At 38.5% G+C, this 13,076-nt stretch overlaps 1 protein-coding gene across 1 annotated transcript; it reads right to left on the minus strand.

Moving 5' to 3' along the window:
• Nucleotides 1-2,597: 2,597 nt before the first annotated feature.
• On the minus strand, nucleotides 2,598-9,485 carry LOC131216874 (uncharacterized methyltransferase At2g41040, chloroplastic). Its single transcript, XM_058211470.1, has 6 exons — nucleotides 9,182-9,485; nucleotides 5,637-5,758; nucleotides 5,380-5,520; nucleotides 4,263-4,344; nucleotides 3,415-3,608; nucleotides 2,598-2,766 (listed from the first exon to the last, which is right to left on the minus strand). The coding sequence occupies exons 1-6, from the start codon at nucleotides 9,335-9,337 to the stop codon at nucleotides 2,613-2,615; spliced, it is 849 nt and encodes a 282-aa protein (XP_058067453.1). The 5' UTR covers nucleotides 9,338-9,485; the 3' UTR covers nucleotides 2,598-2,612.
• Nucleotides 9,486-13,076: the final 3,591 nt, after the last annotated feature.

Genomic DNA, 13,076 nt, shown 5'->3' on the forward strand with positions numbered 1-13,076 from the left:
GAAGGAAAGAATTGGTCGTGGGACACCAATAATTTAGAAAACCTTTTAGGATTGGAGTTTCCTTAGAGAAGTATTGGGAAGTAACTTTTATAGCATTATACATATCAATCTTGATCAGCATTTTGGAATGCTTCGCTAAGATCGCCTCTGCCCAGTTTGAATAATAAGAACGAGAAGTTAAAAAACCCCTAGTCCTGAACTCTTCTTGACCCCAGATCGATTCACGATCTCTAAAGCGTTGCTGAACCATTTCATAGAAGTGAGTGGGAAATAAAGAGTGAGGGTCATAAGAAAGAACAAGGAATTTCATCGGATGAGCTTCACTAACTTGTTGCCTCGATTTCTTTGCCAAGAGAACTCCTTCTAGAATACGGGGCTCTTTCAGTACCTAAGACGCTGTAAACATTAGTTTCTCTCCGTCTATTTGGTCAGAAGGTCACAATTGAGGATAGATTGATGATGGTGGAGGTTCAGTGGAATGATGACCATTCCTTCTCTATGAGGGTTATCAAACTTCATGATGCCCTGAATGACTCGAACCATTTCCCAAGAGTTTTGAATTCTTTTTCTATTATGTTCCTTTATCTTCTCCTAGAATTCTTCAGCCCTGTTCCGACAGGATTTCTTCGATCTAGACGGGGGCAGAGTATCCTCTCTCGCAGGTGGTTTCTGGCTGATAGTCTGAAGATGAGTCGTTAACTTCAACCATTCCTCCCAATCGAATTCACAACCGTGTCTAGGAGGTCTTTTAATGTCACCCATCGAGATTGCTCCGTGAATGGGAGAGGACAGTGCATTGATACGATCGGTAAAGTCGAATGTGGGAAGAACGGGTTCTTTGATATATGCAAGACGCTTGCTGGTAGTCTTGAAACATTTTCTCTGCAGTTGTTCCGGAAGTGGAGATGGAGAAGGATCAGGTGCATGCGAGGATGATGGGTTTGACAATTCCTGATGAGAAGGGTGTGAAGTAGGAGATTCTAAGAGGCAGAATATTCTTTTTGTACGAGCCATGGTAAAATGAAGAAGATGGGTATCAAAGTGAAGGGGTTTCTTGAAGAAGGCAGATAAGGAAAATTTTTGAAAATGTTCAAAGTATTGGATTCTTAGCACTTAGAAGCTTTTTTGAGCAGAGGATTGTTTGCGCGGGTGCGCGGAAACAAAGATCGTTGCGCGGGATCGCGTCAAGGGTATAAACTTCGCGCAGACGAATGTCTGTTGCGTGGGATTTGCGCACAAAGGCACACTGTTGCGCGGGAGTTCTTCAAACGAACAAAACTTCAGCAGGCAGAAGGGAGAATGAAGATAGAAGATTGGTTCTGGTATTTATAGGAGAATTGGACCCGTTTACAGGACCTGATTAGCCTTTACGCGGGTGCGCACAAACGAAGAATGGATAGGAAGAATAGAAAAAGGGAAGATTGATCCTATTTCTTTATCCTAGAAAGTATAAACAAAGGATCAAGGGGGCATCTATTAAGGCATAAAAATGAAGATTCAAAGAATGAATCAAAAGAGAAATTAAAAGAAGAAGCAAAGGAAGAATGTTAGAAAAATGAAGAAAAGAGGGGAATTCATAGTGTTTGCACGGGGTGTTTGCGCGAACCTGCACAAACCATGTTGATTGCGCAGGATCGCACAAAGGACCATTTTGGTTGCGTGCACCTGCATAGTATCGATGAGATCAAGATGATTCGGACGTTTGAGATCTGATGAGAAGTGGGCCCATAGCACAGAGATCGCGGGTTCGCACGTGTGGAGGCCTATAAATACCCCACTACCCCTTCATTTGGACAACAACGAAGATTACGAAGAAGGTCAGAGCTCCAAAGAAGAAGAAGACTTCAAAAGTATCAAGAAGAGAAAAAAAAAAAAAAAAAAGAGGAAAGAGAAGGCTTAAATATAAAGGGGTCGAAATTCTGCTGAACTCATCAGATGGAATCAGATCTTCTTTCATACAGGAATATAAGCTCAAGAAGGATATATAAGATGATCATATCTGCACAATGTTTCTCTCAATGAGATGAACAAATTACAAGCCGAAATGCTGCCGGATTTGATATTCAGATTTGATATTCAAACTCTTTCAATACTTGTATTTCGAATAGTTTATCTTAGAATCAAGGGAAATCAAAGGATGTAAATGAACTCAGAATGAATAAATATGATGATTGTTCTCTTTCTATTCTCTCTGTTATGGTTAAATAAGATAATCCCCTAAACCAAATTCATTTGTTTCTTGTCGAAACAGCATCCCATGCATAAACAACTTATTTATGTAACCTAAGACAAATTACAAGAATATCCACATCTATGTGAGATTAACAAGAACAACTAGAGCAAAATAATGTCAATGCCCTGATAACAGTAATTGGAGGTAGGCTGATTTAGATATTAACTCATTATCCACTACATACAAGGTAATGAAACAAAAACTATTTTATATAATTTCATAACCATATACAATTAACTTTCTAGTTATTCTATTGAAGCCATATCTAGTTGCACGGAGATTAGATGAGCCGAAGCATCATGACATACAGATAGAATAATACAATAGAAAATCAGAAGTCTAGGACACTTGCAGCAAGGAACAAAAAATCAACTTTAATTTAGCAGTTGGGGCATGAATAAAGAAAAGAAAAGATACTCACAGCATTGGAGGGAGATGGCCAGCAATGCAATGCAGCCCCAGCATGAACAGCATCAACTGAACCTGATGAAAAGGGGAGCCTTGAAACATCTGCCCGGACAAGAGCAATGTTTCTGAAAGTTCCAACAAGAAGAATATGTGAATAAAGTCATCTTCTTATTGTTTCGAGGAATTATAAGGCCCTGATGAATCAAGGCAGGTATGAGGTCTTAACCTGCCACTGTGTACAAGTGGGACCCATGTCGTGGTGATCCAGAGCAATGATTCAAAGTGCTGCACAGTGGATGGTGTCTCTAGGATGCATCAAAAAATCTTTGACATTGGAAGATCCTAGCAATAAAATTATCGGCCAGTTTTCTAAACCACTGTTGATTTTCTGTTCTTAATTGTCTATAAGGCCATTGATTGAAGGGTTAGGATCTTCGAATTTGCGACACTTCTTTTTTGAAAGGTGAGAAACACACACTCCTACACCCCACGCACTCAATGGTTCTCGAACCCATGACCTTAGAGATGAGACACAATTTGCAACACTTTTGAAGCACCAAACCATCCATTGCAGGGCCAATCAAGGCCAATCAGATCAATAGTCAAGAGTTACCTAACCGTTGACCCCACCAGTACATAATGATGGATCAGGGCACCATACATGTCCTAATGAATCAGCCATAGGACCTATAAATCTTCTCTTCAACTGGTGTCAGTTGAAGAGGAAATGGAATAAAACACCTCAGCTTATCCACCTGGGGCTGAAAACTTACACAGTTGAGAGAGATTCATCTTTACTAATAAAATCATAACATTGACGAAGCATATTCTCAGAAAAATCTAAAGCAATAACTCCGGAGTAAACTTCGGATTTGGCAAATTTTCTCGAAAATAAACCACTCCCACAGCTGACATCTACAAGAAGACCACCTGCTGCAGGTTTAAAGTATTCCTGAGCCATTTTGAACTGCATGTCAAAGAGATTTCTTCATTATATAATGTACTGTGATCAGAACCCCAGAAAAAACCTAACACAAGTAGAACTAAGAGATGTCTTCACACTATGGAAGTGATGAATATAATACAGACATTCAATTTGGCCAGGTTTCATTCACTTCACATAAAGCAACATAAAAGGAATAACATGTAGCAAAGAAGAACTGTCGGAAAGCAGGTTTTCTGATAAATCAAAGATAACTTATTAGACTCAACCATTTTAGAAATAAATAATAAAATTAGAAGTTTGATGCCGCCACCAACATCTCCATATGCACACCTGCATGCAGATGCATGTGTCAGTCTGTGCCATGTGTGACAAATCCAGACAGCACACCAGGTCATGTCGTGGGGCCTGCCTGATGAGCAGCTTGGATGTCACACATGGAACAAAGTGGCATGTGTGCATCTGTGCAGGAAGGCACATAGAAAGGTACATGTGGGAATAGAAAATCTCACAAAAATGGAAGAGAGTTTAAATTTGCGAGATGTAGAAATTCAAAACTACAACATCCATTTTGAACTAGGATGAAAAAAAAAAAAAAACACACACACACACACACACACAAAAAAAAAAAAAAAAAAAAAAAAAAAAAAAAAAAAAAAAGAAGAAGAAGACTGCTACCTCTTCATCAGGACCAGGAAAGCCACTCCGGCTAAAATTTTGGCGCCACCCTCTTTCATACAAGAACGAAACAAGTGGGCTCCTGACATTGACAAAGAGAAAACCAACAACGACGTGAGTATTTACCACGTCTTCCAAGTGCGAAAAAAAAAATCCATTTCCAAAGGAACAGGTTGTTAATCTTTTGGCTATCAAATATAGGAGGAAATGTTATTTTTTGGTATAACCTATCAAGTTAATGTGTCCAAGAGTAGTACTCCGTTAGTAATTTTCCACTGTATTGTACACTATGTGAAGTGTTTAGTCATTGAGAGATATGAGCATGTTAACTTGTGTTCGAAAACGACATATTTACTCCATTAAATTAATATGATTATTGGAAAATTTTACTAATATTGATCAATGAATAAGATTTATTTCAGTATTTTTATAACTTCATGTATAATGGCATCAATAAAGATCTATGTAGGGAAGATCCGAAATAACCAATGTGCCTCTTTGCTGCTCTTTCATAATTTACCTCCTCAAAGCACCATAACCCTTCTCACTGGAATCCTAATCATCCTAAAGAAGGCTAATCTCTAAACCTCTCCAAACTCTCTAGAACTCTTGCCATTTCCCAAAGGGTGAGGGCAATTAGAATATTGTTTTCTTTTACTAATTTTCATGAATTTCTTTCCAAAAAACAAGTTCTTGCGACTGATCTTCAAACAGATTAGAAAGCCAAGTCAAACTCATAAATCAACATACCAATTTTTGAGCTGTAGTTTTGTTTTTAAAACATTTGAAATCATGGTCTCATAAGAATGAGAACTAAGATCACAACTTCGAAATTTACAGACTCTATGGCTTTCATTTCCTCAACCTACTACCATAGCTAAATGACCCAGGTGGCATTATAAAGCCTAATAAATCACTCCAAGCAATATCTTCTAGGGACAAGGGATCCTTGTTAGAAGAAACCCAATAGTTACATTCAAGAAAAAAAAAAATTGTAATTTATGGGCATGGTTTGAAGATGACATCTTAAAACATCAGTAGAAATTGAGGCCAGCAGAAGCTTGTCAATCATCAGATGTACACATAGTTATAATTCAGAACAACATTTTTCTCAGACCTGAATAGCTCAGTCCTAGCCGGTTTGAATTCGTTGTAGTCCTTTGTTCCTGCAGTAACTGTGAGGTCCAGAAAGTCGTCTTTGCTAGAGAATGTCTTATTGCATTTCCGACATTTGAAACCAGACCGATAGATTGCTTGCCTGCAATTCATCAAGCCATTTAAGATTTGTTAAAGAAGCCCCAGAAATTTATTTTTTTTAAATGACCACAGAAGGAATTCCTGATCTGAATAATTCTATCATGTCTTCCAACTTACAAGCTCAAACCAGGAGGGCCCTTCCTTATTAGTGGTTCATAACAAACTGGGCATGCTAGCAAGTCAAATTCCACTGCATCCTTTTGTGGCTCTCCTGAATTCAAGGGTTGAACGAGTGAATCCTAGAAAAGAAAATCATAATTCATTTCAAGACACTGTGTAACTATAACATGGAAATCAAAAACACGTCCAGAGAATAAAAAGGAAAAGTATCAAAAAGAGGGGAAAAAAAAAAGGGAAGTAAATGATATTCAAACTAAATGCCAAACGGTAGATAAGTGCAAGTCACTTCCCCTGCGACCATTATGATTTTCAATCTGCTTAGAGCTGTGAATCATTGGTATATGGAGGTGTAAAATATACTGAAATCAGCATAAATATAATATTATTAAATATGCGCACAGGAATAGCACACATCAAGCGGTGTGTACATGAGGGAACACACCATGAAAAGATCTACATTGAAATACATCTAATGGAGGTACAACCATATTTAGCAAAACTCCAATTTAAAGTCCATATATTTGAAAAAACGAAAAAAAAAAAAAAAAAAAAAAAAAAACATGTACAATTGGTTAAACATTTAAAACTCTGTACATTTCAAAAGATAGGCAAAAATACTCATCTTTTTGAAAATAGTATCAAAGACATTTTTTCAAAAAAATAAAAATAAAATGAAATAAAATGAGGGCTATTCATATAGATTGGTCATTGCAATATTTGATGAAATTGAGTAAAACATGAAACTTTTGATGGAAAACCATCAATTTATATATGGATTACCTGAAAAATATGGAATTGATAAATTCAAAGAACAATATCAACTCACTATTTAATTACCCAAGTAATTTTATTTTTTTATTTTTTTGTGATGACGTCAAGGTGTCCCTGCCCCATTTTGAGGCGAGACTATTCCCTGCAGATGCACGCAATCACCCGCAAACCACGTGCATCGAGTAATCCCAAGGAAGGGAACCAAACTTGTGTTTGTGTGGAGCACACCCATGACACTTGCCATTTGCCCAAACCCCGTGCGGATTACCTATGTAAATTATTACTCATGCACATAGAAATTTTAACATTTTAATTTAATTTTATATTTTAATCTTATTTATATGCAATATATACACACATATATGCACATATATAGCAGGTTTTTTCACTCTCTTTTTTTTTTTTAGTTGAAACCGTATTAAACTTGAACTTTTCATTCTCCAATATTTTGACATTTCTGTTTTCTGACTCAATTTTTTACCATCTTTTTAAGGATTGGAACTGAATTAAACAAAAACATTTCCGTACCTTCGTTTTTTTTTTTTTTTTTTTTTTTTTTTTTTTTTTTGTGGGTACAACACTTGTTCACATAATTTTCAAAGAAAATAGTACTAAAAGAATGGGCTCTATTTCACTCAGGAACAAAATTAGGTATATCAGAAAACCACATTTTAGATGGACAGCATCCCATTCAGAGTTCCTTACGGACCTAATATATACTTTTGGCCAAAATTCTCTGTCAAAATGCCCTCCCATAGGTTAAAGCACCACTTGCTTAGTGACGCGCAGACCGTTAGTATATACATACATACATACAAATGTGTGTGTGTGTGTAGAGAGAGCCCATATGTGTGATACATATATACATCTAGAGAGAGAGAGAGAGAGAGCCCATGTGTGATATTGTCAAATAACCACTTGCTCTAAAAGCTCAAGCCATTATAGGATGACATATCAATGTACATCAATGGGCTTTAACACTCCCCCGCACATGCGGGGTGGAACTCTACACATGAACATACTAAGCAAGGGGTGGAGGGACACTCACAACTCACACCATAAACAGCCACCCATGGGAGAATATATTAGGGGGGAATATTTGCTACCACTGGGATTCGAACACAAGACCTTCTGCTTCGATACCATGTCAAATAACCACTTGCTCTAAGTAAAAAAATTTGAACCATTAGAGGATGGCATATCAATGTATATCAAGGGACTTCAACAGATAAACACACACATAGAGGGGGAGAGAGAGAGAAAGAGAAAGAGAGAGAGAGAGAGAGACCCTGTATGAAGGGAACATGTCATGCATACTTGTTTTTTGTGATCCTTTGAGTTCTAAGTGTGACCATATCTCTTCTAACATATCCTAAAGTTTTATTGAAAAATTCCATCACTTTCCAAATGTTTCCCTCAAACGGCGACACATTCCCCAATACATGAGATAATTCCCATGTGATACCGATATGTTTCCGCATTCCAAGGGTGTGATATGTGCATCAATACTAATATTTTAAAAATCACTAGATACATCCATGGGCAAGACATCAAGCAAATTAATCCAATATTTTAGGAAGAAAATACAAACTTTGGTATAGACTTTAGAGATAATACTCACCACTCTGACGAAATACATGCCAAATTACCTCCACCTCCAAAACAACCACTAGAACCACAATAACCCCTTTCACACAATCTTCACCACCAATAGAAAGCACCCATCCATTGTCGAGAAATACAAATATGGTGTCTACGATTTGAAGGGAAGAGAAGAAAAACTCATGGAAGTTCCAACCTAATGAATACTTACCTCAAAGAAAAACCATTTTCTTTATCTACACTCTCTTTCAATCTCTCTAGTCTTTTTTCACTCTCTTTTTCTCTCTCTACAGTCTCTACACTCTTATAACACGAGACATTGTATATTCCAAGGGATGCCCTAATTGTAACTTTTCAAGAAAAGACCAAACTACACTTAGGAGTGTTGATTTTGATATCACCAACCCAAATGTTGATAGCACCACCCCTACATAAAGATAATGTTTGAATGATCAACTAAACCGAGTTCCAGTAACTCAATTCCAGAAAAGGATTTCATTGAATTGGGCTAAACCCACTCCATTCATACCAAAGGACAAGACGCCAACTTACTGAAGAGATTGTTTCACTGCATCACAATTAGTAGTTTGGCTGTCATTATCATGAATTAAAAAAAAATCTCCACCTGAGAGTTTCTGCAGTATGCTTGGGTTCTTTAGATCATAAAAGCAGGACCCATGGCTCAGTGGTCCAAACTGCTCATATGATGGGTCCCCATGTGGATGGCTGATGTCCCAAAAATCCACCAGATTGGAAGAAGCAAGCCATCGCTTTCTTACCTGTCTACGCTGGCAACCAACTGAAGAGTCGGAATTTTCTAATCTGGGATGTTTACGGTTGATGGGCAAACCCAGAGTGGGAGCAATCGTATCAACGGCTTGGATCACCTGAACCATGGTACCACTCGTACAAACTGAAATACAAACGCTCCGTCCAAGCCTAGTTTAAATACCTATAAAAACGGGGCCACTTAATCTTGGTCATTTCCTCTTCATTGAATTGCTGCTGTTTTATAAATTCAATCGAATTGAGCATCCAAACGCACCCCCAACAACGCATACACTAGAATCGTAATTCGACAACAAAAGATGAAAAAATAACAATAATACTAAACAGGGTTTTCTGAATTTTGAAATTTTAAGAAGGGTAAATATGGTAGAAATAAATACCGGGCCCGTGGCAACGGCCAAACTAGCTCGGAATCTGAAGGGAGGGCTGCGTCTGAGGATCGATAGCCGCCGAGGGTAGAAGCGTAAATTCCTCAAAGAGGAGGGGCATTTCTGCAAGAGGGTGGGGTGGAAGGGGGGAAGCGTCGCAGATGCCATGGCCCCCACCAATTCTCTACTGGTTTCTGTTGCAAACTGTCAACTGCAACATAAACTCCACAAAAGCATAAGAGTTTGATATTGATGCCCACTTTATGGACAGATGCACCCTTCTTCTCTACTTTTGGAAATAAATCAGCTAAGGTTTGTAGTGCTTTGTTACGATAATTAGAATGTATGTGCGTAGTTACTGAAAGGATCGGTGTCCGGATTAAAGAGTGGGCCATGGACTCGGATTCGGTAGTGACCCCTCCAAGTGCCGAGGTCTGGTCAGTGCTGTGAGCCCCATCATGATGTATGTGTTTTATCCATCCCGTCCATTCATTTTTTCCGGCTCATTTTAGGGAATGAACCCAAAAATAAGGCAGATCCAAATCTCAGATGGACCACACCGCAGGAAACAGTGGTGATTGAATACTCAACATTAAAACTTCTTAAGTCACACCGTATTGTTTACTTGCCATCCAACCTCTTTATTAGGTCACACCGACTTGGATGAAGGGGATCAGCCTGATAAAAACTTTTTTTTGCCCAAAAAGCTTTTAATGGTGGGCGTTCAAACACCACTGTTTCGTGTGGTGTGGTCCACCTGAGATCTGGATCTCCCTCATGTTAGGTCTACTTTCCTAAAATTAGCTGGCAAAATAAATAGGCGGCATGGACAAAACATGTAAATCATCGTGGAGTCAACAGAAACCGACTGACGTCGGTACTGAGAGGGTCCCATCAATCCATCATCCGCCACTCATTTTAGTAGGTACGTGTATAGGCTTGAATCCATGTGAAAAGTAGAGAAGATGACTCGAATATTCAGAGGGCAGACGTTATTAGAAGCCCATCTACCCCGCATGCACGTAATATCAATCCAGACCATCCAAATACCGGGTCTCATGCGGATGGATCGCAGACCAAAACTTCACTGATTGGATCTGGATAGACTGGCTTGGCCAGGGGCGCGGCCCTTATCCCTTGGGACCATCTACCCAGCATGCACGTAATATGTATTCTATATACACGCCGTCCCGTCGTTTTTCGGATATTTTAGGGTACGAGCACAAAAATTAAGCAGTCCCAATTCTCTGGTGGATTATACCATACGAAGAAGTGGTGATTGTTCATTAATGGCCTGTCAAACTTTTGGATCAAGCTGATATTTATCTTTTGCCTTCATCACATTTACGTAATGTTATCAACAGGTTGGATGGAAAATAAACATTACCAGAAAAATACAGTGGACCTTATGAAAATTTTAACAATAGATCGTTCAATCACCATTGTCTCTTAAGGTGTGGTCTACTTGAGATTTGGATCTGCTTCATTTTTGGGCTCACGCAATAAAATGATCTAAAAAAACGTATGGACAGCGTGGATGCAGAATACGTACATCAAGGCAAGGCGGGGGCACACCTCATGTCAGTCACGAATACAGTGTAAGAGTCCACGCAATTTTGAAGGTATCACAACCCGGCAGAGAGCGAGGCTTAGAAAGGAGACACGTAGAAATTGTACACGAGGCATCACTAACTCAAAGCCATTCAAATTGTGGGCCCACGTAGTTAGGTCACTAGTCAGAAGTCATATTAATTGAAAATTCATAATCTCTAATCTAAATATTAATGGGTATCTAGCAATTGATCTCGGGTCATTGCATGTTTTTCATTTCACCATCCATCAAATATCTAAGTGGGTGTTATATTTTTTAAGCCTGTGAACCACCTAAATTGATTCCAACATCTGCGTAGATTTAGTTTTAGTTTTATTATTTCACATGTTCAATTTCTTAGCGCCCGCATATCAACCATCACTCTTAACGGAGTATTAAAGTTTTTATCTTTAGTAAAGCAAATACCCCCAATTAATAACTTTTAGCTAAGATTTGTTAGACTAGATAAAAATAATATCATATTACAAATAATCTAGATAAGTTGTGGAATTTTGGTGTATCTGGTAGATATCCATATAGATCATCATCTAGTACTGTATATCTTATATAATTTCTTATGTTAATAAAAAATTATATAATATGGTGCAACTTACAGTGACCGTTCTCCAAGTGCTACCCTTAATTTCTAACAGGGGTTCTAATCTTCATCGCCACCCTCTTTTTTTATTCTTTTTTTTTTTTTTTTTCCGTAGTTGCATTTCACCACTTATGGGCATCGAACCCAAGACCTCCCGTTGAAACTCCTCAGAGTCGAGTCTACCACCGGGGTAAGGACTCAAACCCCACCGCCACCCTCCCCATTTCTCTCACCAGTCACTAAAATCCTTGCTAATTGCTTCCCATTAATGATCAAAACTCCTCTCAAATTCGTCTCCGCAGATGTGCTCCAGTTGCAATATTAATGAGTAGAGTAGACTAATATAATCTTCATTAGTGTTAATTTAGGAAGAGAGAGTTTGTAGATCTTTTTCCCTCCCATGCACCTTTATTTATGTTAAAAATAGCAACCAAAAGAAAGCCTGTTACAATTCTAATAAAGCAGGCCCACCCTAGATAATTACAACTCAGGGTCTATAAGCCCAAAATTTTGTACACTCATCAAGCTAAAGCATAAATATCATGCATGCCCAACTCAAAAATAATATCATAAAGATAAAATAATTAATTACCTTGGTAAAGATACCTGTCAATTAGTTTTTATAGGAAACATGAGAAGGAGAGAAGCCTTGCAAGAAGTTTTTTGCAAACAAAGTGATAGTTAGCCTTATTATACTTGGTGCACTCATGAAACACTGGATTGGATGCTATACAAATCACCACCTAGTTGTTGCAAAAGAAAGGAATAAAAGTGGACACACCAATAACTAAGTCTAAGAAAAGTTATCTAAGTCGAGCTACATCATGCATGGTGTGACCATATAAGGATACTCAACTTTAGTAGATAAATGAGCGATGACATAATATTTCTTCATCCTCTCTAACCATTTTCAGAGAGTATGTTCCTATGGTCACTTTGCTACGTACTCTGTATATCAGGTCAGTTAAGTTTTACTCATAACAGTTGCCCCCTACTTTCGAGTTCTATTTTCATGAGCTCGAGAAGTAAATAGGTTTGGATTGATGTGCGGGCGGGAAATTTTGAATTTATGGGAGGTCAGCTCGCCCTTTAGGCATTCCTTTAATCTATTGTCTAGCATTTAATATTGGGTTTGGAAAGAGACCGTGCATGTTATTGTGATCGAGGGGGATATCATGACAGGGCTTCGTATGAGGAGACGTGCACGGAGTTGCAAGCGCCGCTTCATCTTCAATTGACTTACAGGTCAACACCTGTTGATGTGGTATTAATGCAGGTTGAAGGTGAACCTCGTGTCGCCACGTGGATAGGATCGTGCGTTGAGGTATCCTTTCACGTTCTATAAATTAATGCATGCATTTAATGCTTCCACCTCGAAGGCCTTATAAATAAGGGGTTTCCCTCATTCTTTCCACCTACTAGTTCTTGAGGCGTCCGAGTTGTGCAAATCACTCTTTCCCCTTTCTCATTTCCCTTGTACCGGATCTACTTACTGGGGCATTTTTTGTTATGTTCTCCTTGCTGCGTTCTTCTTCTCCGTCACCGTTCTCTTCTTTTGTCCCTTTGCACTCTTCCTTTTCTCTCTTGTTCTTATCACTATGTCATTGGAAGGGTTTCGGGGGAATATTCGCATTATGGGCTATCCATAAGGAGTCTATCCATGAATGTGTGGACTCCCAGTTAGGTGCTTCATCGAGCGGGCCATCTCTAGCAATGGT

This window comes from Magnolia sinica, chromosome 10, assembly GCF_029962835.1.
Source record: "Magnolia sinica isolate HGM2019 chromosome 10, MsV1, whole genome shotgun sequence".
NCBI classification, from domain to species: domain Eukaryota; kingdom Viridiplantae; phylum Streptophyta; class Magnoliopsida; order Magnoliales; family Magnoliaceae; genus Magnolia; species Magnolia sinica.